General features: G+C 37.6%; 4 protein-coding genes across 5 annotated transcripts; all 4 read left to right on the top strand.

The window, feature by feature from the left end:
* The first annotated feature begins 2622 nt into the window (after positions 1 to 2622).
* On the top strand, positions 2623 to 6240 carry klf11a (Kruppel like factor 11a). Its single transcript, XM_082147505.1, has 4 exons — positions 2623 to 2796; positions 3740 to 3985; positions 4543 to 5419; positions 5509 to 6240. Exons 1-4 carry the CDS (start codon positions 2767 to 2769, stop codon positions 5793 to 5795), a joined length of 1440 nt encoding a protein of 479 aa, XP_082003631.1. The 5' UTR covers positions 2623 to 2766; the 3' UTR covers positions 5796 to 6240.
* Positions 6241 to 8436: 2196 nt separating this feature from the next.
* Positions 8437 to 12233, top strand: rrm2 (ribonucleotide reductase M2 polypeptide). 2 transcript variants are annotated; one of them, XM_082148395.1, is made up of 10 exons: positions 8437 to 8878; positions 9083 to 9151; positions 10020 to 10166; positions 10331 to 10447; positions 10536 to 10669; positions 10910 to 11004; positions 11090 to 11223; positions 11329 to 11433; positions 11591 to 11704; positions 11900 to 12233. In XM_082148395.1, the coding sequence occupies exons 1-10, from the start codon at positions 8786 to 8788 to the stop codon at positions 12050 to 12052; spliced, it is 1161 nt and encodes a 386-aa protein (XP_082004521.1). In that variant the 5' UTR covers positions 8437 to 8785; the 3' UTR covers positions 12053 to 12233. The 2 variants fall into 2 exon arrangements, with proteins under 2 accessions (XP_082004521.1, XP_082004522.1); XM_082148396.1 differs by lacking the exons at positions 8437 to 8878; positions 9083 to 9151 and adding an exon at positions 9470 to 9805.
* Positions 12234 to 17502: 5269 nt separating this feature from the next.
* Positions 17503 to 21653, top strand: actc1a (actin alpha cardiac muscle 1a). Its single transcript, XM_082148397.1, has 9 exons — positions 17503 to 17586; positions 18308 to 18459; positions 18566 to 18694; positions 18834 to 18944; positions 20140 to 20224; positions 20357 to 20518; positions 20819 to 21010; positions 21127 to 21308; positions 21398 to 21653. The coding sequence occupies exons 2-9, from the start codon at positions 18331 to 18333 to the stop codon at positions 21539 to 21541; spliced, it is 1134 nt and encodes a 377-aa protein (XP_082004523.1). The 5' UTR covers positions 17503 to 17586; positions 18308 to 18330; the 3' UTR covers positions 21542 to 21653.
* A 1852-nt stretch (positions 21654 to 23505) lies between these two features.
* Positions 23506 to 26420, top strand: scg5 (secretogranin V). Its single transcript, XM_082148413.1, has 6 exons — positions 23506 to 23639; positions 24021 to 24255; positions 24380 to 24529; positions 24723 to 24835; positions 26012 to 26065; positions 26261 to 26420. Exons 2-6 carry the CDS (start codon positions 24033 to 24035, stop codon positions 26375 to 26377), a joined length of 657 nt encoding a protein of 218 aa, XP_082004539.1. The 5' UTR covers positions 23506 to 23639; positions 24021 to 24032; the 3' UTR covers positions 26378 to 26420.
* Positions 26421 to 26576: the final 156 nt, after the last annotated feature.

The raw sequence follows: 26576 nt of genomic DNA, 5'->3' as shown, positions 1-26576 counted from the left end.
TAAATAATTGTATTTCTCATTAAATATCTTTTGACTTTGCTGACTTTTATATCTGTTATGAGATTTATTGTTATGAACAGTATCTATTTCCCTTAAAAAGTTAATTTTTTCTTTTCTTGTAATGCAGTTTATATCTTGATTAAAAAATAAATATATCACTTACTTACATTGGTTGTAGCTAAACAGATATATATATACACACTTAAAAACATTGGGTTATTTTTTTAACCCAACCGTTGGTGTATGCATGTTGGGTCATTATGTTGGGTTATCTTTAAATTTGTTGGGTTATTTGTTTATGCCGTTGGGTTATTTATAATAATATTATTTAAAAATAATAATTTTACTCAACTGTTGGGTTATTTTAACCGTATTTAACCCAATGCATTGGGTTAAAATAACCCACAGTTGGGAAGGTGCTATACCACCCCATAGTTGGGTTATTTTTAACCCAACATTTTTAAGTGAGTATATATATATACAGTATATATATATATATATATATATATATATATATATCCACATACACTACCGTTTTGGGGTCAGTAAGATTATTATTATTATTTTAAAGAAATTAAAGGCAGGGTAGGACATCCTCATTCTTTTATCAAAGAATCCTGAAAAAAAAATCATGGTTTCCACAAAAATATGTTATATTTAATAATAAAGTGTTTTTAGTTCATGTGCAACTTCTCATGTTTTCTTGTTTCATCAACACAGGAGATCTGCTTTCCTCAGTCTTTTGCTTTTGCAAAATGAAGACATGCTCCTTATTTACATGGAATCATAAAGACCTTTATGTCTTTTCTCTTTACATCTGACTCCCACAACACCAGTTTCAACAGATATAAAGACAACAGAGAAATCCCAATCCTGCCATCAAAATGTAATGAAGCAAAACCAGATGTTGCCCTCTAAACCTCAATGCGGTAAAAGAAACGTGTTTCACCAGTAAAAGTCCTCTTTTTTTTGTTTAAATGTGTTGTTTAGCACTTTGTGCAGGCTTAAGAAGCAATTATTTTGATATTATGTCCAATTAGTTTAAATTTGTTCCTTGGGATTAAATATTTCCAGATCTGCAGCAGAAAATTCCATTTTTATTACCAGACAAAATGGCTGAACCTTCCCTAAATATCAATACAGAATTAAATATTGCACTTTAATTAGTTGCCTTAGTTTGTTCTCGTCAATTATACGTGTTTAGGACTCCACATTGATTTTTACAATTGGATCATCTTTGTGTGGAGACAATTATATAAATTATTTAATTATTATTTAAAAGACGTTAAGTGTTGCCATAGACTAGGCTACTTTTCTTTTTCTTTTTCTTTTTTTAACGAATGTCAACCTTACATTTCTTTTGTTTCTTTAATTGCTAAGAACATTACTAAATGTTGAACATAAGAACAGCAAATGTCTTCCTCAGCTGTACAACACATCACAGACAGAGAAATACAATCTCCTCTGTCTTTTTCACAGGATATCTGAATCTCTGAAGAGGAGGGGGACTGATGAAGCCTTTTGTCTGCTCAGCTCTGCTCACTAGACAGACCAGCAAAAAAATCACAGCCCTCCTGCAGGGACGCACAGTTAGGATATACCTATATGATTTGCACACATTTACACCTGTTCCCACTAATCATTTCAGTGTAACAACAGCTAATTATCACGAAAAAAACAGACAAAGAGAGAGACACATAAAGATTAGTGTAGCAACAACAAAGAGATGCAGCATAGGCTCCTCATAGACTCCGCCCTGGATTCTTTCACAGAAAGCTGTTCCACCGAGGTTCCTGAGTTCAGTTCAGTTGAGTTCACTACTGTGTGCGCATGTGGGATATGTAATGATTTCCGGACCGCCCTTGTGACAACTGTCTTTTTATAGAGACAAATACAAATGACAAAAAAGGGGTTGTCGTATAAAAAAATGTGCATCCTCGCACAACCGTATTTTTTCTAAAAGTGTTTGTATTTGTTAAAAAGGCGAATTAAATCTCTTTATACATTTCGATATTATTATTCCTATTAGTCCCATTGTTGTTTCATTTTATTATAGCTATTATTCATTGTTTATTTTATAGGCAGCATCTAACTGTGTTCCCCCTTTGTGCAGTCACGTGAGGCTGCTGAACATTCATGACAACACTTTATATAATAAAAGCAATACAGACTATCCATAAAAAAAACTAAAAAACATAGCCATGTTTTAAACAACATGTACGATGTGGTTTTCGCTTCTTTATTTCAGTTTTGTCTTGAATGCAGGCGTTGGCTCACGTATTTTCAGTGAGGACTGCGCTCGTCTGCGCATGCCACACTCCGCTGGCAGAGCTAGCCAGACGCGTGCGAGTATCTCACGATTCCGCTCGTTCGCTGCGCCGACCTTTCCCCCAGTTCTCGAGCACCGGGTTCACCGGGTTTACACTGACACTGCTGACTCCTCTGAAACGCCCCCCAACAGCCACGCACCCCGTTTCAGCCAATCAGCGAGCGATCACGTACTGATCACGCGCTGCTTGCTTTTCCATTGGTCCGTTTCCGCTACACCTTTGTTTTTGATTGGTAACATGTTACCACCCGCCAGAGTGCTCTGAATTTTGTTTCTGTTTTTTTTTCTTCTTTCTGTTGTGTTTTTTTTTTCGCGCTTCTGATTCACTCAGCTGAGGTTGGACCTTGCTGTAAAAAAAAAGTGGTTAGACTTATGTACCCGGGCTTCGTATCACAGCTGTCTTTTTCGTTGCTTTTAAGAGACGTAACGTTATACATATGCTGAATTTCACTTCTGACTCCAGCCGGGTAAGTTGATTTTATTGACAAAGTGGCTTTACTGCTACTTTTTAGTATTTGCGCATTGACCCACTAATGACATCCGCTTTTGCTGTAAGTTGTGCCCTATAAAAAATAAATCCATGCTCATTGACGGAGAACAGTTGACTTATTTGAGTTTATAATTTCTGTTTACACACACACAAAAAAACATACTTGATCGTCTTGACACTTGAAATGAACCACATTCTTTGTGTTAAATTGCTTTGATTAAATTATGTCATGATGAGCCATTTGCCGCAATCATTGTTGTAAGTTACATTTGCCTCCTGCATTAAGCTGCAGTGCTACTTTACGTTCAAACTGTTGTCATCGTTTTTTGTGTTTTTTTTGTTAGCGACCTTATGTGCCCCCTGAACATACTCGAGTTTGAACCTCATTTTTCTCATCCTTATATTATACATGCAATTGTCAGTTATTTCAGAATGCATTGTTTGTGTTATTACAACAACGTTCTGTATTTTCCTATCATGCTTGATGTATCATAATGGCTCCGCTTTAACAAAAAGAGTAACCTTAGTGCAAAACGTCTTGATATGGTTAACCACTTAGATTATACTTTTTTTTTTTTTTTGCATGGCATACTCACATGGCTTTTTGGTTGGGTGCACGTCACTCTTAAATCTATATTTGGCGATGGGAGGTTCCCATCAGCTCACGGTTAACGCTATGAAGGCGCAGGGTGGGTGTAGTCGCAAAGTACTAGGGGCCCTTTCTTTGCTTATGAATGGCAGCAGCAGCTTTTAACACTAGATGCATAACAGACATCACCATCTTTTCACTTTCATTGTATGTCATGCAATTAGATAGAATTATAGGAACCGTTATCGTGATGGTGTCAATTCAGATTCGGTGTGTTGTGGTTTATAAACTAGTGGCATTAAAATAAGATTTTTTTTTTTATAATCTGTAGTCCAGTCTTGTGGACATCTGCGAGGTGATGATGGAGAGAAACAGGCATGACAGTGAGAAGTCCTGCTCCTCCACTCTGGAATACAATGACCTGGAGGCTGCGGAGGCTTTGGTGTGCATGAGCTCCTGGGTCCAGAGGACGCACAAGCCTCGCCCACTGACGCCCACCTCAGACTCCTGTGATTCTCTCGCCTTGCAGCCTGAGCTCACTGAGTCCCCTAAAGACCTGGTCTCCCTTTCATCACTGGTGAGTGACTCGAAATTGGACTGTGTGAGTGAGCAGTATAAATACATTTTTCCAAAAATGCTTTGTGGATGCTGCATAAATGAAAGCTGTTATGGCCCACATTATTTTAAAATAGGAAGTGTAGAGTTGCTAGTATACTAGGCTGGAATAAACTACTCGACTTTTGTTCCAGAAAAACTGGTCATCATACACTAAATGACTATCACACACTTACCAGACTTTCAAGTCATTACGAACACAATAAATTCATAGACCTAATTGCTAGGACACAAAATGATAAATATAAATATAACCAATATTTGTTCTAAAATCAGCTCAAAATAACAAACTGGATTTGACTGGATAGAATCGTAGTCTGAAGCTACAAAATTGGAGTCTGTTCCCATCTTACACTATGTGAATTTCTGTGAAATCAGTCAACTCTGACTTTCCAAAATCTGCTGATGGCTCTGACTTTCAGCAACTTGTCCAGACTAAAAAAATCAAAAATCATGTAGTATATTCCAGCCTTAAAGGAAATTCCCAATGCTCAATGCAAATCTCTTCTCTCCCACCAGTGCATGACCCCTCCCCACAGCCCAAGCTTTGCGGAAACCTCAGGCACAGCGGTTCTCAGTACCTCAGTGGCCTGCTCAAGTCTCAAAACACACCCGAGACTATGCTCAGCCTTGACCAACAGGGCTGCATGTCACATCAACTTGCATCCCAGTACCACAGTCCTTCTCAACCCAGCTCCGCCACAGATGGCAGAACAGTCCTCGCTGCGCAGAGCCACCAGTGTTATACGGCACACCGCCGACAGATCCGTGGACCACAGCATTCCGTCTCCGACCACAGGGCAGGAGAGGCCATGTTCTGCAGAAATCCCTCTACAGCACACAGAGCCCAGTGCTAACCTCAAAGCAGAAATGCAAAGCTCCAGCAGCCCATGTGACACTGCAGAAACGGAGAGAATGGCCCCTTCTCCTGGCTCCCCATGCTTTGCTATCCCCACTACACAGTCCGCCGTTCCACAGTCGCCCATTTCCAGCCCGCCGGTGCTCTGTCAGGTGTTTCCTGTTAACGGGCAGACCGGAATCATCTCAGCGTTCGTTCAGACTCCAGTTCAGATGCAGACCTCAGGGTCAAAGCCCATTCTTCCACATTCTCAACCTCTTCTGGTGAGCTCATCTGTGGCTCAGGGCACTGTGATGTTTGTAGTCCCACAGTCTCAGGTATCCCAATCCTCCACCTGCCAGCAGAGCGTTGTGACGCTTGGGAACACGAAGCTCCTGCCTTTGGCACCCGCTCCAGTGTACGTGCCCTCAGGTCAGAGCGGCGGAGTGACACAGTCTGACTTCTCACGCAGGCGCAACTACGTCTGCAACTTCCAAGGATGCAAGAAGACTTACTTTAAAAGTTCCCACTTGAAGGCTCATTTAAGAACCCATACAGGTTTGTATCCACTTAGCAGAAAATATGATTTTGTGCTAAAAGGTTGCATCCATAAACATGTTTATTGATCATATCCCTCTATTTCTCAGGTGAGAAGCCTTTCAGTTGTCATTGGGAAGGGTGTGACAAAAAATTTGCCCGTTCAGATGAACTCTCCAGGCATCGTCGGACACACACGGGTGAAAAGAAGTTCGTCTGTACTGTCTGCGAGCGTCGGTTTATGCGAAGCGACCACCTGACCAAGCACGCACGCCGTCATATGACAACCAAGAGGTCTACAGTGTGGCCTAACGAAGTTCGTGACGTAAACAAAATGGCCACTTCCCAAGCACCATCTTCCATACCCCTTAGTGTGCTTCTTCCTGCCTCAAACTAAGTTGAGACTCAGACCACTCACCTCAGTCACCTCAGGACAATATCCCACTGACCATTTAACAGGGGAAATACAAGAAAACCAAGGCTGCTACACATCCATGTACATAAAACAATGTGACATTGCACTGGATTTTTACTTTAATCATGGTTGTTTATAAGGAATTCTTGTTTACTTTTATATAAGTTATGTCTCCCAATGTTTTTACTCCCTTTGCCAAAGTCTTTGCATCATTTCATCTGTTACTTAATCTTTATTGTTGTATATTTGTAGATAAATATTACTATCTATATGAATGTAATGTGTATTCAAATTAGCATTTATTGTTGATATATAAATAAATGTTATTGATGTTACTTCTGTTAATTGGACAGTATTCCTGTAATGTGATACTACCTGCAATATTCCATATTATTTAATAATAAACATTTGTAGTAAGAATATAGAATTTGTTTTATTTGGTACCTCTGATAAACAAATGAAAATAAATGACTGACGTCTAAGTGTTCAAGGCATTTTAAAAACATTACTTTTTCTTAAAAGGAAAGAAAGAAACAAAAAACACTTTACATGTTTTAAATGTTTTACAAAAAAGAGATTAAACTCAGACATGAAAAAACAACAAAACACATTAATATTTACATAGCATGAAGTGTTACTCAACGCGTAAAACGTGGATAAAGAAAACAATGGAATCATTACATAGCCACGAACTGGTGTGACGACACAGTTACACAACACCAGCTCAACATCAATTCTCAACATTGTCACCCCACAGCACCCAGTAACAAACCTCGTCCAATCACATCGCTTCATCGTGGAGCGGTTAGGGGGCGCGACCAATCACAAAGGATGACGAGTTGGAAATATGGCAGCAGCAGCTTGACTGACAAGCCTTGGTTTCCGCCCATTTGCCTTACTGACCGATATTTCCAAACGGGAAAAGGAAACACAAAATAAACAAAAACAGAAACTGGACTAAAAGTCGATTTAAGATACAGTATTTACTGTTTAAATGATGATTAACTAAACCAAAGTGAAAGAAGTAAATAAAAATGGGAAAACTCGACGATGGTCTATTACGTGAACAACTGTAGGAATACAATTACTTTTTTTATTTTTTTATTTTAGTTATACTTTACAGAATCGTTGTTTTCATTATAATTTACGATAAAACATGTATATTTGATAATAATAATAATAATAATAGCCTTTTAACAACTTTTCGAACGGCAAATTTTAATATAGGTGAAGCGCGCCCCCTGCTGTCTGTAGCATCACATGCAGGCTATTGCATAATATCGCATAATATACGAAGATTTGTTTTATTTCCTCCACAGTGCCGATCCCACTATCGCATTCAGAGCAACTAAATGTTTTGTGTGTGTGTCTGTATATTTAGTTAAGTTTTTATCTTTGCATTGTTATTATATTGTTAAAAATTAAATAGTCAAATAGTCATCAATCAATATCCTAGCTAAACAAGTAATGTAATGTCGTCTGCGAGTAAAATAGAAGATTTAAGATAATGTGTATGTAGCTGATAATTTTTCATATTTTTTGTACAGATGTTTAACTTTGTTACCACAATTTATTTGATGAGAGTTTCTACAAAAAATATAACATCTGGAGTCCTCCTGCCACTAGGAAGCAGTATCCCAAAAGCATTCAGTATTTTATCCCAGGAAGTGACCTCTTGGGCGTTTTTGTTGTTCCCGCGTCCTGAATTTTTTTTTATTATTTTTTTTTTATTAGGAAAACAAAGGATTTCAACATTTTCAACACAATTTGGGTTATTGTGTTTTGCCGACTTTTAATTAATGACAAAGCTCGTAGGAATTCGTGTGTTGGTTTGGCTGTGGTGAGCAACTGGCCATACAGCTGATAGTTGTATGTGGTGTAATGTTTAATCGTCAATAAATACATAATCCCTATTTTTATACACCAAAGTCTACAGTTTATATTAATTAATGATGCTCACTATGATCTTTGTGCTTGTTGACACGAGAAACAAGAAGAAAAGCAAAACAAAACATTTTCCGCCATGATTTTATGAAGTTAGTAGTAGTTTTAAAAATTGCACATCTAGTTTATGTTTATTATTAAAAAATAATATTTCAGTTTATAAGTATCATGGATAATAGTACGGGTTGAAGTTATGTATTTTAATTGTTTACTCAAATCTGGCGCGAAAAGTTCTTCCTGGCAGGTTTTTCTGTTGTGTAAAATGGGCTTGGGTTTGTTGTTGGCTTGTTATAAAACGAGGCACTGAGACATGTTTTCCCCCCACTGTTTATGGATTTTTCCTCATACATTAGTCGGCATGTTGTTTTCCCTTAAACAATTGTGTGTGCTGTTAAATGTGGCATCTGTATACTCGACAACTACACACTTGAGTGATTTAAATGACACTACGTGTGATTTTATTTGACCTTATTCTGTTCCATATCCTGTAAATGTAAGATTTTCTTTAGTGGGCAGTTAACTTTAACACACATTTCGCACAATATAGTGTAAATGAAAGGTTTTTGTACAAAATACAAATACCTGTTTTTTTTCTTCTTTTTTTTCTCTCTCTCTCTTTATTTCTTAATTCGCGCCCTTTTAAACCTGCTTGTGTAACTTGTGTAACTTATGCAACTTATGCAAGTTCGGTTTTGTGTAACACTCGCATCCCCCAAAATGTTTGAATTTCCCGCGAGGCGTGGTCGTCACGTGACGTCGTGGAGAATTCTGATTGGTTCATCTGATGAAAAATTTAAAAGGACCAAACAAAGCCATTTTCTCATTGGCTGAGAATGAGCGCCAAGAATCGAATATAAAAGAGCAACCCTGGCATTCATTCTTCGATTTCTTCGCTTCAGCTGGACTGTGGACCTTCAAGCTCATACTTTGCTTTTATTTATTTGTATCTGACTTTGTTGTAGAAGTTGTGTTCCTTTTTTTTTAAACTTAACCTCATTTCTGTTTTACCCAACGCGTTAATCTTTACAATGATGTCCACTCGCTCTCCACTGAAGGCCAAGAATGAAAACACAGTTTCTGCTAAAATAACTAACATGTCCTTGGTGGACAAAGAAAACACGGTAAGCGCGTTTATTTTTTAGTTATCTGATACATTCTAAGACATGTGCTGAGATACTTTATTTTTCGGGAGTAACTTAACGTTCCTAGATCAATACTATATAACTTACTATGTCAGAAGTATTACTTCTGTTGAACTAACAGCCAAATACTAAACCATTAGCCACGATGTAGATTGTAAAATGTGTGATTTGTTTTGTCCTCAGCCACCCAGCCTGAACTCCACCAGAATCCTGGCGTCCAAAACGGCGCGCAAAATCTTTGATGATTCAGAGGTACGCTTACTTTAACTGCACCCTGCTCGTTTCCTCAGGATTTACAGCAGTAATGCATGTCAAACATATATACCAATTGAGAGTTATGTTTTAAAGTGGTAGATACAAATTTGGCGCCAAGTTGGGCTGGTCCATCAAAACTATCCAGTACTGTAATGAGAACAATGGCCCGTAAAAGCGAATATAACTGAAGACCATGCTATATAGTAACCTAAAATGGGGGTTTACGGTGTATTTTAAGCCGGTTAATTTATTAGGGTTTATGCTGATTTTTGCGGTCGGTATCTCGAGCTGATTCGTTGTGTAAGCTACGCAGAAATGTTGCAAAAAAGTACGATTAAATATGCAAAAATTCTGTACATGTTTCGAGCGATGTTCCCATTACCATATTTTATTGTGGCTTTTATTCTGTCAACTGGAAGAACTCTTATTTCACCGGCGAACTAGACCGGAAGTAGTGAGGCAAGTTGGGGGGAAAAAAATCCCGTTTACTGCGTTTATAGTAGTACTACATAAATAGTTACAGAAAATAGCATATGCTAATGCTTTTATGAAGTCTCTAACTCGTTAGCTGCTACCTTTTTAGTATGAGGAAAAAAAAAGTTTGGTTACCAAAGCAACAAACCAGGTGAAACTAGGTTTTCATGCAAAATGGTAAATATTTTGAAGTATTTAAACGCTGCAAAGTTGAGATTATATTTTTTTGTTGGTGGAAATGCATGTAGTTTAAAAACAATCAAATCTTCAAAATGTGTCACGCACTTGAATCGTTAATCATGAAGTGTTTGTGCATTAACTATGCTCCTCCCATTCACATGCAACAGAATAGGCACTGGTGATTTAAAGGTACATTTTTATTTATTTTAAGGAGAAGACAAAAGTCAGGAAAGGAGCTGTGGTGGAAGAGCCCCTTCTAAAGGAGAACCCCCATCGCTTTGTCATCTTCCCAATTCAGTACCATGACATCTGGCAGATGTACAAGAAGGCAGAGGCCTCCTTCTGGACTGCTGAGGAGGTGAGCTTCGATATATATTTGATACACCAGAAGAAATTCATGTTTGTTCCATTAACCATTTTTATGGTTCTTAAAACCATGACATCAAAGCAAGCATACAAGCAGCTTAAGGTTGTTTGATTTTTTTATATTGCAGTGTTTTAAAATATTTTAATTTTTCCAAGGTTGACCTGTCCAAAGATATTCAGCACTGGGATTCCCTGAAAGAAGAGGAGAGATACTTCATCTCTCATGTTTTGGCTTTCTTTGCTGCAAGTGATGGCATTGTCAATGAGAACTTGGTGCGTTCAGAGGCAAACTTTCACAAGGTTTTTAAACTTCTGTAAGAAGTCACACTTTTCTTATCATGTCTTCTGTGATTGAATCTAGGTTGAGCGATTTACTCAGGAAGTCCAAGTGACAGAAGCCCGATGCTTCTACGGTTTCCAGATCGCAATGGAAAACATTCACTCTGAAATGTACAGCCTGTTGATCAATACCTACATCAAAGATCCCAAAGAGAGGTGAGTTATTAGACACACGTGGGAGTTATTGGGGGCGATGATGAGTGGCGCAGGGGTACGTACCTCAGCTGATAATGGGAGCTGAGTGTTGACTGCTCAAGATCAGTGGACATGTGGTCCACTGGTTGTAGGGTGTCAGCACGAAAATATCGCCGCGACTGAGCCCTTAAAACTATGTGCTTGTCTAACTTCAATCCATTTAGACATTTAACTAATAAATTGTTTGTTTTGCTCCTGTAGAGAATATCTGTTCAATGCTATTGAGACGATGCCTTGTGTAAAGAAGAAGGCTGACTGGGCGCTCAACTGGATTGGTGACAAAAACGCACAATTCGGTATGTTGTACTAACGCACTACTTCAGATTTTATTTACTAATGACTTTAAATTATGGCCTGAGCTAATTTTAAGTCTGTCTTTAGGGGAGAGAGTGGTGGCTTTTGCTGCAGTGGAAGGAATCTTCTTTTCTGGGTCATTTGCTTCTATTTTCTGGCTAAAGAAGAGAGGACTCATGCCTGGACTCACCTTCTCCAATGAACTCATCAGCAGAGATGAGGTAACCATTTTAGAAGTGTCTTCTAACACGGGCATGAATGCTTTCGAATATGTTGTGTGAAAGTTGAAGATGTGATCTTAAGTTATATTCTCATTCTTTTCACAGGGTCTTCATTGTGACTTCGCCTGCCTCATGTTCAAGCACTTGATCAACAAACCATCAGAAGCTACAGTAAAGAAAATCATCATGAATGCAGTTAAAATTGAACAGGTTTGTGGGCTTGTATAAAACAGTCTCTTTCAGGGTTTCAAGTAGTGCCAGTCTCCTTTGGCCTTGGAGTCTTTGTATAGAAGCTATACTTTAAACTGCTTTGAATGAAATGCATGCTACTGGCAAGAAACTCATGTGATTTGTCTTGTCTTCCTAGGAGTTCCTGACTGATGCGCTGCCCGTAAAGCTCATTGGCATGAACTGTGACCTAATGAAACAATACATTGAGTTTGTGGCTGACCGGCTACTGCTGGAGTTGGGATTTGACAAGGTAGGTTTATTTGGAAACCTTAAACTGACGTGTCAAACTATGCATTTTGTGGTAGTTTTGCTTCTTTGCTCATAGTACTGTAGTCTTTGTGACTGACCTCAGATCGTTAGCCTTGGCTAATATCAAGCTTGTTCTGTGCCTTCACTTTAATAAATGGCATTTCAAGTGTCATTAACCTTCTAAATTTCTCTCTAGGTCTATAAAGTGGAAAACCCTTTTGACTTTATGGAGAACATTTCCTTGGAGGGCAAGACCAACTTCTTCGAGAAGCGAGTTGGCGAGTACCAGCGGATGGGAGTCATGTCTGGATCTACAGATAACACTTTCACACTGGATGCTGATTTTTAAAGACTCGCTCTGAGTGCCTTGAATGGACACTTGTAAGCTATGGACCCTTTGCACTCTAAGGAGATTCAGACTCACTTATTCTCGTTTACATGATTTTTCTTTATTCATTTGTTTTAATGATGTCTTCTACTATTACTTTTTATTTTTGTTGTTTTAAATGATAATAAAAAGAACTGATCTACTTGCTGGTTTTCTACTCATTGCATTGCCTCTAGGGTGTGGCAGAGACAAGGATTAGACATCTGTCTACAACTCTGGCCCCCGGTTTCACAGATAAGGCTTAAGTTAGTCCCAGACTAAAATGCATGTTTGTGCTGTTTTAACTGAGAGGAACTTGCACTGACATATCTTAAAGATTGTCAGTGCCATTCAGTGTTTTGTCTCAAGATGCACACCAGTAATTATTTCTAAGGCACATTAAAGCTACTTAAATGCCTTGATTGAACTCTATGGCCTAATCTAAACCATCTGTAAAACTGGGCCTGGGAGTTTTTTTTAATGTGACTGATGCATCGGCCTACTGCAAATATTAGTGATGTGACTAAAAGCAGACTTAATCAGTGCTTAAATAAGGTAATTTAGTTTAATTTTGTAAGACAGAAGTACCTCTTCAATAGTTTTATTGAAAAGGAGAGTAAAATGGCCGTGTTGGTACATGTATAGTGCAGATTAACTTCCTTAAATCCCAAACATCCCACTTAACGTGTAACATTTGGCAAGTTTTTCCTCCTGGCTGCCATTGTTTACTACACAAGCTTAATTGTTTCAGCTGATATAAAGCTTTTTAGCTTCTGCCCAAACTGACTTCAGTCTCTTGACTGTTGAGTGTTAGTTCATAACTGATCTTGAAATGCTAGTCAGTACAATAAGCCAGTAACTATTGGCTGTTGAATAGTCAATATAAAAAATCACGGTGCAATTTTTTTGATTAACTTTTTTTTTTCTCTTTTCAACTTCTCAAGGTTAATCATGACTTATTGTTTAAATAGACTTAGTGGATTATATAGTTTTCTCCATGCACACCTGTAATGCACAACATTTCTGACATGGAAACTTCTAAAGCACTCAATATATTTATAGTAGTCATTATCTGGGGCACTCATGGCATGAGCTGGTGACCGGCTGTTCTCCTCTAAGTGCTCTCGGGACATTTCGAAATGGGACGGCGTTAACTTTAAGTCGTAGGAACGCATTCCTTAAACACGAAGAAGAAAGCGTTAACATTATCATCTTTTATGCTTATTAACATATGCTGATATCAGTTTTCTTTTGCATGTACTAAAACTGTTAAATCTTTCCTTATATGCCACACTGTTATATCAGTGGCACAACTGTCATTGACTTGTCAGTTGACCCGTAACTGCTGTGAAAACACGGTAATGGATAGTCATGAACTTCCTGTCTAGAGTCAGTATGAGTGTCTGAGTATGAACAGTGATTGACGCTGGGACATGTACATTACTGTGAGGATCATTTATAGGGGGTTTTTCTTATTAGCATGCCTGTCAGTGGTTCGTCATTCTGAAGAGTTAACAGCTGCTTTAGCCGACACATTGACACACATTACATCTTGTTAGCAGACATATCACTGAAACAGCCCAGTGGCACAACAGGTCGTAAAAGTATTAAAGTACAGTATTCCTCATTTGATATATATACACACTATCGTTCAAAAGTTTGGGGTCAGTAAGATTTTTAATGTTTTTAAAAGAAGTATCTTCTGCTCACCAAGGCTGCATTTATTTGATTAAAAATAGAAATAAAAACTGTAATATTGTGAAATATTATTCCAATTTAAAACAGCTGTTTTCTATGTGAATATACAGTAAAGTGTAATTTAATCTTGTGATCAAAGCTGAATTTTCAGCATCATTACTCCAGTCTTCAGTGTCACATGATCCTTCGGAAATCATTCTAATATGATGATTTGATGCTCAAGAAACATTTATGATTATTATCAATGTTGAAAACAGTTATTTACATTTTTTATTTCATGATGCTATGATGAATGGAAAGTTCAAAAGAACAGCATTTAACCTGAAATCTAAAGCTTTTGTAACATTAAACACTACCGTTCAAAAGTTTGGGGTTTTAGAATTTTAGAATTTTACTTTTATTTTTGGGGCAAAGAAATAAAATAAATCAATACTTTTATTCATCAAGGAGGAGTTAAACTGATCAAAAGTTACAGTAAAGACATTTATAATATTAGAAAATATTCTATTTTAAATAAATGCTGTTCTTTTGAACTTTCTTGTTTCTTGACCATCAAATCATCATATTAGAATGATTTCTGAAGGATCATGTGACACTGAAGACTGGAGTAATGATATTGGAGTAATATCATTGGAGTAATTCAGCTTTTTGTTTACAGGAATAAATTACAGTTTAAAATATATTAAAATAGAAAACAGTCATTTTAAATTATCATAATATTTCACAATATTTCTGTTTTTTTTTTTATTGTTTTTTTTATCAAATAAATGCAGCCTTGGTGAGCAGAAGATACTTCTTTTAAAAACATAAAAAAATCTTACTGACGCCAAACTTTTGAACGGTAGTGTGTATATATATATACTTTTTTTCAGCTTTATTTCAATTATTAAAAACAAATTTCAATAGTTTTAGTTAACAGTTAACAGCACTGACTTATTTACTGGCATTTACCCCCTCAATTTTTTAGCCATTTTGTCATTTGTTTTGGATATTCTGAAATATCGATATTTACTCATCTTTTATGTACTCACATTTCATACTTAAGGTGAATTCATCCTTACCATCTATACTAAAGGCCCTGCAAACACTACATGATGTGGATCAACAGCCCAGCATACGATCCACATCACTTGCTGGAACGGCCCTGCAGGCTCATGTCACAAACAGGTTGATCAACAAACCATTGTTCCCAATGTAAAAAGCATTTGGGCCCAACAGTTGCCACACTCCAAGTGGTGGTCTACTGGCAAGCACAGCTGTCTGAAACAGGCAAATCCTGTGTCCCCTCCATGCCCTTTTAAGGAGACAGGACCCTGTCAAAGTGCGTGTGTTGGTTGCCTGCTTTGTTTGACCACTGGGCCTCCCACACAGCAGTGCTTCTTAACTGACGCTAATAGATCATCAACCCAGTAAATATTGCCATGGTAGAATCACAACTGTTACTGTACTTTAATAGCCCAACAAGACACCCAAATTCCTTCATTTATCTTTCCTGACTGAGCATCACGCTAGATACTAAACCACACTACAACTGCGAAGAAATCATTAGCAATGATCTCATTTTGGTAAACGGCATCATCGGAGCTATAATAAGATGCTAGTATCAGCCACAGTATACGTGAGGGTTCAAGGGAATCCGAATGGATTGTGTGCTGTAGATATCTATCAAGCTAGGGTGAAAAAAACTGCTAATAATAGCACATCTAACAGAGAGGATAGAGGATGATGCTCAAAAATGCTCACACATAATCCAACTTTGGCTCAGCAAGCCAGAGGGTCTGTAAGAAACTCCAGAAATCTGATAACAAAAGGTTAGAAAATACTATCACGCTGATATCACGGCCTTTTTCAGTCAGGTTTGAGCTTTGAGGGTCACAAATAGAACATTATCTCTTGTTCACCAAGCCTGAAACAACACAAGATAACACACATACACACACACACACCACAACAGGAGGCAATAGCACCTTTAACACCAAATGGTGAAAGAAAATGAATCTGTAAAATGCATGTTTTAACCCAGGTTATATGCGTAGAATCAAACTTTTTTCGCAAATATAGAGGAATATACAAAGGAAACATTCTCTGTTTTCTCACAGTGTCGAGTGAAAGAGATAACGGGCGAGAAGGTGACAAATAAGGAGTTGGAGCCAAGCAAGGAGCTGCACTGATGTGTCGCCAGGAGCACCTGTCACTCACCATGACCCTAAAAGGACAGAGCTGAGCCAATCAGAGAACAGCAGTTGCAGAGAAAGGACACAGGTCCTTCCTAACACCCCCAACACCTCTCAGCTGTCTGGCATGTCGTGGGCCCGATCGCATACCAGGGCCCAGGCCATTTGACAAAGGTGGCGTTACTCAGGTCCGGCTCCTAGACGTGACCCCACACGTCTAGTGTTACATCCCCTGAACTTTCCAATGCCTGTGAAGTCAAATCATTTTTTTTACACTGTGTCATCAGTGATGACTGACCGTACATATATATTGTTCCGTGTCAAAGGTCATGATGTGTGATTTCCTGACATTCCTTTAAGTTTATTTGTTTGGTGTGTGTAACGGCATCACAAACCAACTATTTTGCATGTGCTATTGTCTCCTTTTGCCTACATTTTATATTTCAATTCTGGTTGATATGATTGTTATTGGCCAAGAAAATGTCAATATTACAATTCCATACTATTTTGTAAAAAAAATATATAAAAAAAATGGTACAAGTGAATTTGGGATATTTTAGTATTACTACACTATTGTGATCAATGTTTAAATTATATCCTATTTTGTCTAAATAATAATAATAATAATAAAAAAATCTGAAATTTTAAATGGTACAAGAAAATGTTGGCTATTTTAGTATTATTTTTTACACTAGTATTTATTAATATTTTAAAATAGCTTTTATTTTATTTTACTATTAAGTTTAATTTCAGTGTTTTAGTAATTTTGTTATGTGTTTTTGTCACTTTTGCTAATAACTTTTGAATATTTTTATTTAACTTAAAATTATTTAAAGTTTTTAAGTTATAGTTCTTCAACTTAAACTTATTTTATTTCAGTCATCTGCCAAGGCAGCATTTCCAATTTTTGTTTTTTGTTTTACATTTAAGTTTTCCAACAAATAATTATATTTGATTTTATTTCAGCTGTATTCAAGTAACGGTAACACATTTTAATCATTTTAGTTTTAGTTAACATTAGCAACACTGGTTTTGCCATTATATTATAATGTACAGTATGAAAAATGAATATTCCTTTTGATATTTGCTAAAGTTTAACAGTGTTAAATTATTATTATTTTTTAAATGTTAGATGACAGCAGAAAAAAACTCTAATATGGTCTGATTACCGCTATTGTATTTATTGTGCATCTTTAGAAGAATGCAACAGTTAGCATAACATTTCTCTTTAGCCACATCCATAGAAAACAATGCTATTTATCGTTATATTTTTTGACTAAATTACATCTAGTAACATTCAGTCACACACATAACAACAGAACATGACATAAAACATTACATAAAAGATGGAGAACGATGAAAGAATAGTACTTTGCTTCTTTAGGCCTTCCATTTGGCTCTGAAATCATAACAAATATTGCTACCAAAGAGGATCTGTCCCCTCTTAAGAAACATCTGTCCATTTTGGTAATCATGCAGGAGAATATAGTACAGGATATACTGGCTGTGGGCCGTTTTCTAGCATCTCTTATTTGGTGTTGTGTGAAATCCTGAACCCGCCCCCCACCCACCAGCATATTTAAGGGGCATCCTTCTCCGATGCCCTTCATCCCAGTGGAAACCCCAGTCTTGTGCTACAACTTGGTGAGTGTTTGCTACTTCCTCTATATGGACTACTTCAGAGAGACAGAGAGAGAAAGATTTGAGATGGAATAACCCAACACTTCATCTCCTTCATGGGAAGGAACATACATTTCTGGAATTGTTGATGCAGATGGTGGATGATTTTACATCAATGGTCTTAACAGAAACTACTGAAAATTGCTCATCCTCTGTGATAATATATCTGTAGCTGTAGCTAGAGAAATGTATGAAAACAGATTGGTGGGCATAAAGAAATAACACTGGATGTAATGAAGGATAGAACGAGTTGTATTAGACTGGATTGGAATCCATGTCTAGATCTCATAAGGGTCACTTGAAAATGCTCTAATAAAGAGAGTCATCAACAGATGTAGTGAAGTGACACATGTTGCCAGTGGATCTCCTTACAGTTTCTAGACAGCTGAGGAGGCGATCTTTAGGTCCTGTTGTCATTTGTCATCAGACAACTGCGAAATAGCTACAGATAGGACACTCGGTCAGGGGCTTCTGTTCAGACTGACAAGAGCTGATTCCTAAAATAGTTTAAAGTGGTTCTGCTGTGCTGCTTTTGTTGACCTTACCTGATGCTACGTTTTCTACTGCGGGCTCTATATTGACCATTTTGAAGCTAAAAAAAACATATAAAGGTTATTTAATATTTCTTTTATTACCATTGTTGAACAATTATACACTCTCCTAACACGTGTTTTCTTTCTCCCAGGACCATTCTAAAAAAGACCAATCATGTGTGACGACGATGAGACTACCGCGCTCGTGTGCGACAATGGTTCTGGTTTGGTCAAGGCTGGATTCGCCGGTGATGATGCTCCCCGTGCTGTCTTTCCCTCTATTGTTGGCAGACCCCGTCACCAGGTGGGCCTCCAAAGCATGTTTATTATATTGCATATTGGAAAATGTATGCAATAGATTATACAAACAAACTGAACTACTGATGTAATTCATGACTCTTGTACCTCAGGGTGTGATGGTCGGTATGGGTCAGAAAGACAGCTATGTGGGAGACGAGGCTCAGAGCAAGAGGGGTATCCTCACTCTGAAATATCCCATCGAGCACGGCATCATCACCAACTGGGATGACATGGAGAAGGTAGCAATCACAGAATTATTACAGAATGCTGATTTGTTTTTCATCTATTAATCAAACATAAGGATTTTTTCGCCTATTAGTTTGGTCACCGAGGGATTCACACCATGCATTCATTCATTCATTTCATATATTTCTCCAGATCTGGCACCACACCTTCTACAACGAGCTGCGTGTGGCCCCTGAGGAGCACCCCACTCTGCTCACTGAGGCCCCCCTCAACCCTAAAGCCAACAGGGAGAAGATGACACAGGTAAGCTAATGCAGGGATATGAATGTCCCCTTGTGTGGGACCCTATGATGTGGAAGCGTATAATAGCAGCCAAATATTCAAATACATTTATACTGTAAAAAATTGGGTAACACTTTATTTTAAGGTGAAGTAGGTACACGCTACTACTTACTATAGTAATAACAGTAAATGATGCATAATTACAAGTAACTAAGTCAAGTCAAGTCAAGTCAAGTATATTTGTATAGCGCTTTTCACAATACAGATTGTATCAAAGCAGCTTCACAGTATTAAATTAAAATAATACAACAAAGTTTGTTTCAAGAGGAATTTATTGATTGATAAAATTAAATTAAATATCCCCAAAATATCCCCAACTGAGCAAGCCAAAGGCAACAGTGGCAAGGAACCGAAAAACTCCATCAAGTGACCTAATGGTGTCCTAAAACTCCATCAGGTGACCTAATGGAGAAAAAAAACCTTGGGAGAACCCAGGCTCAGTCGGGGGCCAGTTCTCCTCTGGCATTTATGAGCTAGAGGCCGGATTGTAGTTTGATCTGTAGGATTATATGAATGCCTGGCTGAAGAGATGCGACTTTAATCTAGTTTTAAACTGGGAGAGCGAGTCTGAGCAACGAACAGTATCAGGAAGACTATTCCAGAGTTTTGGAGCCAAATGTGAAAATGCTCTCACTCCTTTGGTGGTTCTGGATATCTTAGGTATGACCAAAAGCCTTGAATTTAGTGATCTTAAAGAGCGCGATGGATTATAGGGCGATAGAAGATCCGTTAAATAGACTGGAGCTAAGCCGTTTAGGGCTTTATAAGTCAGTAGCAATATCTTATAATTAATACGGAGCTTTATAGGTAACCAATGCAGTGATGATAAAATCGGTGTTATATGATCATATTTTCTTGATCTCGTTAGAACTCTAGCGGCGGCATTTTGGACTAACTGTAGCTTGTTTATTGAGGATGCAGGACAACCGGCTATTAAAGCATTACAGTAATCCAGTCTCGAGGTCATGAATGCATGAACTAACTTTTCTGCATTAGAAACTGATAGCATATATTACGTAGCTTAGCAATGTTTCTAAGGTGGAAAAAGGCAGGAAAAAACTAACCCTAAACCAAATCATCATATATATCATCTATACATATTTCATTTGTTTATTTTATTTCAAGTAATGAAAATGTTTTGTAATTTTATTTTCAGATCATGTTTGAAACCTTCAACGTCCCTGCCATGTATGTTGCCATTCAGGCTGTTCTCTCCCTGTACGCCTCTGGCCGTACCACCGGTCAGTGTCTATCAAATCACCAGAAGCAATACATAACATTATAGGCATTCAATCCTATAAATCTGTAATAGAAAGCAATACATACTTAACATGCCAGTAGAAAACTTGAAATGCCAATGCATCATGTTACAGGTATCGTGCTGGACTCTGGTGATGGTGTGACCCACAACGTCCCCATCTATGAGGGTTATGCTCTACCTCACGCCATCATGCGTCTGGATCTGGCCGGTCGAGATCTCACTGACTACCTGATGAAGATCCTGACAGAGCGTGGTTACTCTTTCGTGACAACTGGTGGGTGCTCTATGAAGAATCATACTTCTTTTAATGATTTTGTTTAGAAATTAGTAAACACTAAAAATAAATTACCTCAGTGTTTTAATATTAATGTAAAATTGTTGCTAGGCAGATCGTTTCTGTAAAAAAAAATCTTAACAGACAAAAAAAAAAAAATTATATCCAAGTTATTCATTTATTCAGTGAGAAGCCATGCAATAAACAGGATAACGTACAGTCATGTATTGTCATTAACTCAAAACAAATGTTTTCATTGTCTTTTCCCAATTCACTTACTCTCACTTTTCTCTTCCATAGCTGAGCGTGAGATTGTGCGTGATATTAAGGAGAAGCTTTGCTACGTCGCTCTGGACTTTGAGAATGAGATGGCCACTGCTGCCTCTTCCTCCTCTTTGGAGAAGTCCTATGAGTTGCCTGATGGCCAGGTCATCACCATTGGAAACGAGCGTTTCCGCTGCCCCGAGACCCTCTTCCAGCCCTCTTTCATTGGTATGTTTTAGTTGGGCTTCAAATGACTTCATTACATCTATGTTGCTGTCCATACATAGTGCTCCCTTCTGAAATATGGAAATATCGCTAACAGTTTGTGACATTGCACCTCACAGGTATGGAGTCTGCTGGCATCCATGAAACCGCCTACAACAGCATTATGAAGTGTGACATTGACATCCGCAAGGATCTGTATGCCAACAATGTCCTGTCTGGTGGTACCACCATGTACCCTGGTATTGCTGACCGTATGCAGAAGGAGATCACTGCTCTGGCCCCTAGCACAATGAAGATCAAGGTAAACTTTTCTAAATGAGCTCTTGTTTGCTTTATAGCTCCAGTTTTACAGTCTAACTACATTCATGTTCTCATGTTCGTCCTCTCTAGATCATTGCTCCCCCTGAACGTAAGTACTCCGTCTGGATTGGTGGTTCCATCCTGGCTTCCCTCTCCACCTTCCAGCAGATGTGGATCAGCAAGCAGGAATATGATGAGGCAGGTCCCTCCATCGTTCATAGAAAGTGCTTCTAAACCTTCGATCCTCCTCAAGTCAATCCATTTAACCCTCCGTATGCATTTGTTACTGTGTCTTGTTCTGTATATACATTTACTGTTGTAATAAAAGTTGTGAAGTGTAACTGTACTCTTTGTGTTTTGTCTAAATATTTAATGAAGAAAATGCAAGTATTACTCATTTACTCAACAAAAGCTCTCAGTTTTTTAATATCTGTAAATTTGGTAGGCTACATATTTTTTGTTTAAAAGGATTTCTAGAAATCCTCAAAACTTTACACACAATGTGGAATCGTCCAAGTCCTAGTGCAAAAAGGTCTAAAATGTCCAAAAGCAAAAATACGTTTCTCTAGCGTTCTTAAATTAAACTTATTCCATTTTTTAAATCCTCAAAAACTACAGCCCCAATTTCAGAGAAGTTGGGATATTTTGTAAAATGCTAAAATAATCAACAATCTGTGATTAGTTCATTCTCTTGAACCTTTGTTTAACTGACAAAAGTACAAAGGAAAAAATTCCAATTCCTTTTCACTGTCCAAAATATAAACCAATTTTGAATTTGAAGCAACGCACTCCAAAAAAGTTTGGGCAGAGGCAAAATACAAGTGAAAAGATTACAGAATATCCAAGTTAAACTGTTTTGAAACAGTCCACGATAATTAGGTGAATTGGTAATAGGGTATCGTGTTTGGGTATAAAAGGAGCATCCAACCAAAGACTCTGTCTTTGCAAGCAAATATAGGTCATGACTCATCACTTTGTGGCAAATTACATGAGAGAATTGTCAAACAATTCATAAATGGCATGTCTCAATGCAAGATTGCAAGGTATTTAGGTCTTACACCATCTACCCTACATAACATTGTGAAATGATTCAGGGGATCCAGAGAAATCTCAGTTTATAGGGCAAGGCAGGAAACCTCTGTTGAGTGTGACCTTCGAACCCTCAGATGGCACTGCATGAGAAACCGTCGTGCTACTGTGTTAAATATAGCCATATGTGCTCGGAAGTACTTTGGAAAACTGTTGTCACTTAACATCAAGAAATGCAACTTGAATCTCTGTTATGCACGGAGAAATCTATAGGCCCTACATCCATTCTATGCAGAGATGCTGTATGCCAGGATTCATGCACGCGTTACAACAGAGTGTTTTCTAGACACACCGTAGAGTTGCCTGCCTGCAGTCCAGTTCTGTCTTCTACTGTAAATGTATGGCATCATGAAAAGAAGAATCAGACAACGGCAACCACGGCGATTAGGTCTTTTATTAGGTCTGTCTTGTATCAGGAGAGATTGGCCAAAAAACAACAACAAACAAACAAAAAACAGTTAGTATCCTCATGCAACTCCCAAATGATTAAAAATTAATAAAAGGAAAGGTGATGTGACACAGTGGTAAACATGCCTCTGTCCCAACTTTTTTTGGATTGTGTGGCAGCCATCAAATATATCCTATATAAAATACAATTAAGTTGGTCATTGTAAACATTGAACATCTTTTGTAAGTTAATTAAAGATTAAAGAGAATTAACAAATAACAGATTCTTAATTTTATTGCATTTTACAAAAATGGGATTGTAAAATGTCAATACCATCATATTTTATTAACTGCGGTGTAAACAAGTGAACAATTGAACTGGCACTGGAATGTCACATATATATATTCCATAATAGGCTATAGCCTACAGCCGAAGTCTGTTCGCGAGAATAGACTACCAAGGACATCACTGAATAATTTAACCATTGTTGTTGGCTATTATTCTTTGCATTGGAGGCTGTATTTGCATTGTGAACGTTAATCTTTTATTATAATTCTATTAAACGGACAGGTTCCTAACATTAAAGGAATATGACGACACGATATACATAGCCAAGTGATTTATTTTATTTTATATAATTAAAAATAATGATATGGAAAATATGAGTTTTTCCCCAGGCTTTCCGTTTCCTATAAAATACAGCAGATGTTTTAACGGCTATGTGCTAGTCACTACGTAAACCAATAGGTGTGATGATGATTCTGCTGCTTGGCAACAGAGCAAATGAAGCGAGGATTAGGAAGAGGAGGAGGAGGAGGAGGACCCGACACACTCTTTCTCAATCCAGATTACATGGTAGGTCACCTCTTTGTGTTTGCTTAACTCTTTATTCTGTATTGTCTACAACACGTTGGATGTTTAGCTGAACAACGAATGTTTCTTAATGTGCGCGTATAAAATAACGGCCTGTGTTTTTATCAAGCCTTGTGACGTAACGTTATACGTATTTTAGTTACAATCTGGGATGTGCGTTTTCTTTGAGCGCAATAATATCAAAATTATTAATTTAGATATTCAACATTATTGTTTCAACAACCCAATTTCAACATTATCTGGTCGGTGAACATAAAACAATAAAAAATAATGTATATATTTTGTTTACATCTGAAGTTTTAGCTAGCATACATCGCAGCAATAATTTTGTACACTAACGTTACATGTTGTTTATTGTCGTAGTGAAAGTCAACGATGGGTTCGGCTCCGAAAATGACACACACGGTTCTTCTGAGTGTCGTTATATGCTCGATGGCCGTGGTTTCTGGCCGCAGTCCACGCACGGTGGATCAGGTGTCGGAGGCGGATATCCAGCGCCTGCTTCATGGAGTGATGGAGCAACTGGGAATCGCGCGGCCCAGGGTCGAGTATCCCGCGCACCAGGCCACCAACATAGTGGGTCCTCTCAGCATCCAAGGTAAGAGTTTCTCTGTAGAAGCGCAGGTCTTAAAAGATGCAAATGATTATACAGGGGATATAATAACTGTATAATACTCATGACGCGGTTACCTTTATCTGTAATTTTACACTTTGTCCAATAGGTGGTGCCCATGAGGGACTCCAGCATCTCGGACCTTATGGGAACATCCCTAACATTGTTGCAGAGTTAACTGGGGATAGTGTTCCCAAAGACTTCAGCGAGGACCATGGTTACCCCGACCCTCCCAATCCTTGCCCCCTTGGAAAGACTGGTATGCAGATCCAAATGCAACCGAATGCAGTGCACAAATATACAGTGGTGTCACCATTCATTTAGTTTATCAATCACATAAAAACCAAGAAGAATCCATATTTGGAATATTTAAAGGAATCTAAACTTCTGTGAATGGTTTGAGAATGGGATGCATTTCTCCTGGTTGAAAAAATGTGATCATGTCTTCATAGCTGCTGATGGATGTTTAGAGAACGCTCCGGACACTGCTGAGTTCAGCCGAGAATTCCAGAAACATCAGCACCTCTTTGACCCTGAGCATGACTACCCTGCGCTGGCGAAGTGGGTAAGTTCACACTTGGCACCTTGAAACAGGCTGGACTTCTGATTTTTCATTTAAATGAAATGAATGATTAATTTAGTGAAAAGTGTTTCTCTCAGTTGTCAGACTTTTATTATACTAATCATATTTGATGATTCTGTCAAGTACCTTTCCTGTACTTACATACATGTTCTCCTCTATTTAGTAAGATTCATACATCCTAATTGGTGAATCAATCAAATTAACTACATATAACAAATAACATTTACTACAAATAACTATGTAATTTAATGCAAAATAACAATATGATATAAACAACAGTGTAGAAGGACCTTAAAGGGTTAGTTAACCTAAAAATGAAAATTCTGTCATTAATTACTCACCCTCATGTCGTTCCAAACCCGTTAGACTTCCGTTCATCTTCTGAACACAAATGAAGATGGAGAACGTAAAACTAATCCATACGGATTGAGCGCTTGAGTCCAATTTTTTTGAAGAGATCACCTTATATGATGAACAGATTGAATTTAGGTTTTTATTCACATATGAACATTCATCAACTCATACATCAGTTATGGTAAACGGAAGCTCAAGCATGTTTGCTTAACGTGCGAGAACCAATGAGGTTCATTCTTGTGTTTTACGCAGCACGTTTGAGCTTCTGCAAGAACCAATGGTGTTTGTTCTCGCGCATCAAGCAGGTTCAGTTAAGCTTCTGTTTGTGTTCGCTAATAATGTATATTAAAAATTCTGTTCATCATATAAAGCTATAGCTAAGTTAAAAGTCTCTTCAGAAAATCTGGACTAAACCACTCAATTCATATGGATTAGTTTTCCGTGAAGCGTCAAAGTGGTAGTTGTGTAGCTGTCTAAGGAAGGACAAAAGCTCTCAGATTTCATCAAAAAGATATTTATTTGTGTTACAAAAATGAACAAAAGTCTTACGGGTTTGGAACGACATGAAGATGAGTAATTAATGACAGAATTCTGATTTTCTGGGTGAACTAACCTTTTATATTTGTAAATGAGATTGTAGGAATTCATTCGACTAAGCCACCAATTCACCAAAATGTTAAATAGTTACAAATTGCCATGAGAGTGTGTTGTAGAAGTTAATGTACAGAGCATGTATAATGTACAGATATGTAAATACTGGTTTGTAATAGACTGCACATAAATATATTTTCTTTCTTTTTTTAGAATAAAGGACTGTTGTATGAAAAGCTGAAGGGTGGGCCAAAGAGAAGAAAAAGGGTATGCTATAATAACTATTATATTAAACTATAATTCATATAATAGTATGCATAACTATATGAAATAACTAAAACATTTTTTTTTTTTGCTGCATCCTTCTCAATAGACCAGAACAAGAATTATAAGATTTTATAATTCCATACATGTCTCGTATTTTCAGTAATGTCACAGGATCTGTCACTGACTGTGTTTCAGAGTGCAAATCCATATCTGATGGGAAAGAGGCTGGATAACGTAGTGGCCAAGAAATCAGTGCCACATTTCCCTGAGGAAGATGAAGTTGAAACTGCTACAAGCAATATCAAGGCCTGAACATCATGTTCATAAAATTTGTATAAAAATGACTTTTCTGTTTCACAGTAAAGTAAGCATTAAATTATGTGTGATATTCAAATAAATCATATTATTAATAGAGCAAGGGTGCAAAATGGTGATTGTAACATGAATGATTATTCTCTTGGCACAACTTTTGTTGTAATACCACTTAATCAAATAAAAATGACGTATATGT

This window comes from Leuciscus leuciscus (assembly GCF_965113295.1).
Source record: "Leuciscus leuciscus genome assembly, chromosome: 19".
Taxonomy (NCBI): Eukaryota; Metazoa; Chordata; class Actinopteri; order Cypriniformes; family Leuciscidae; genus Leuciscus; species Leuciscus leuciscus.
This window is presented reverse-complemented; position numbering and strand designations above follow the sequence as displayed.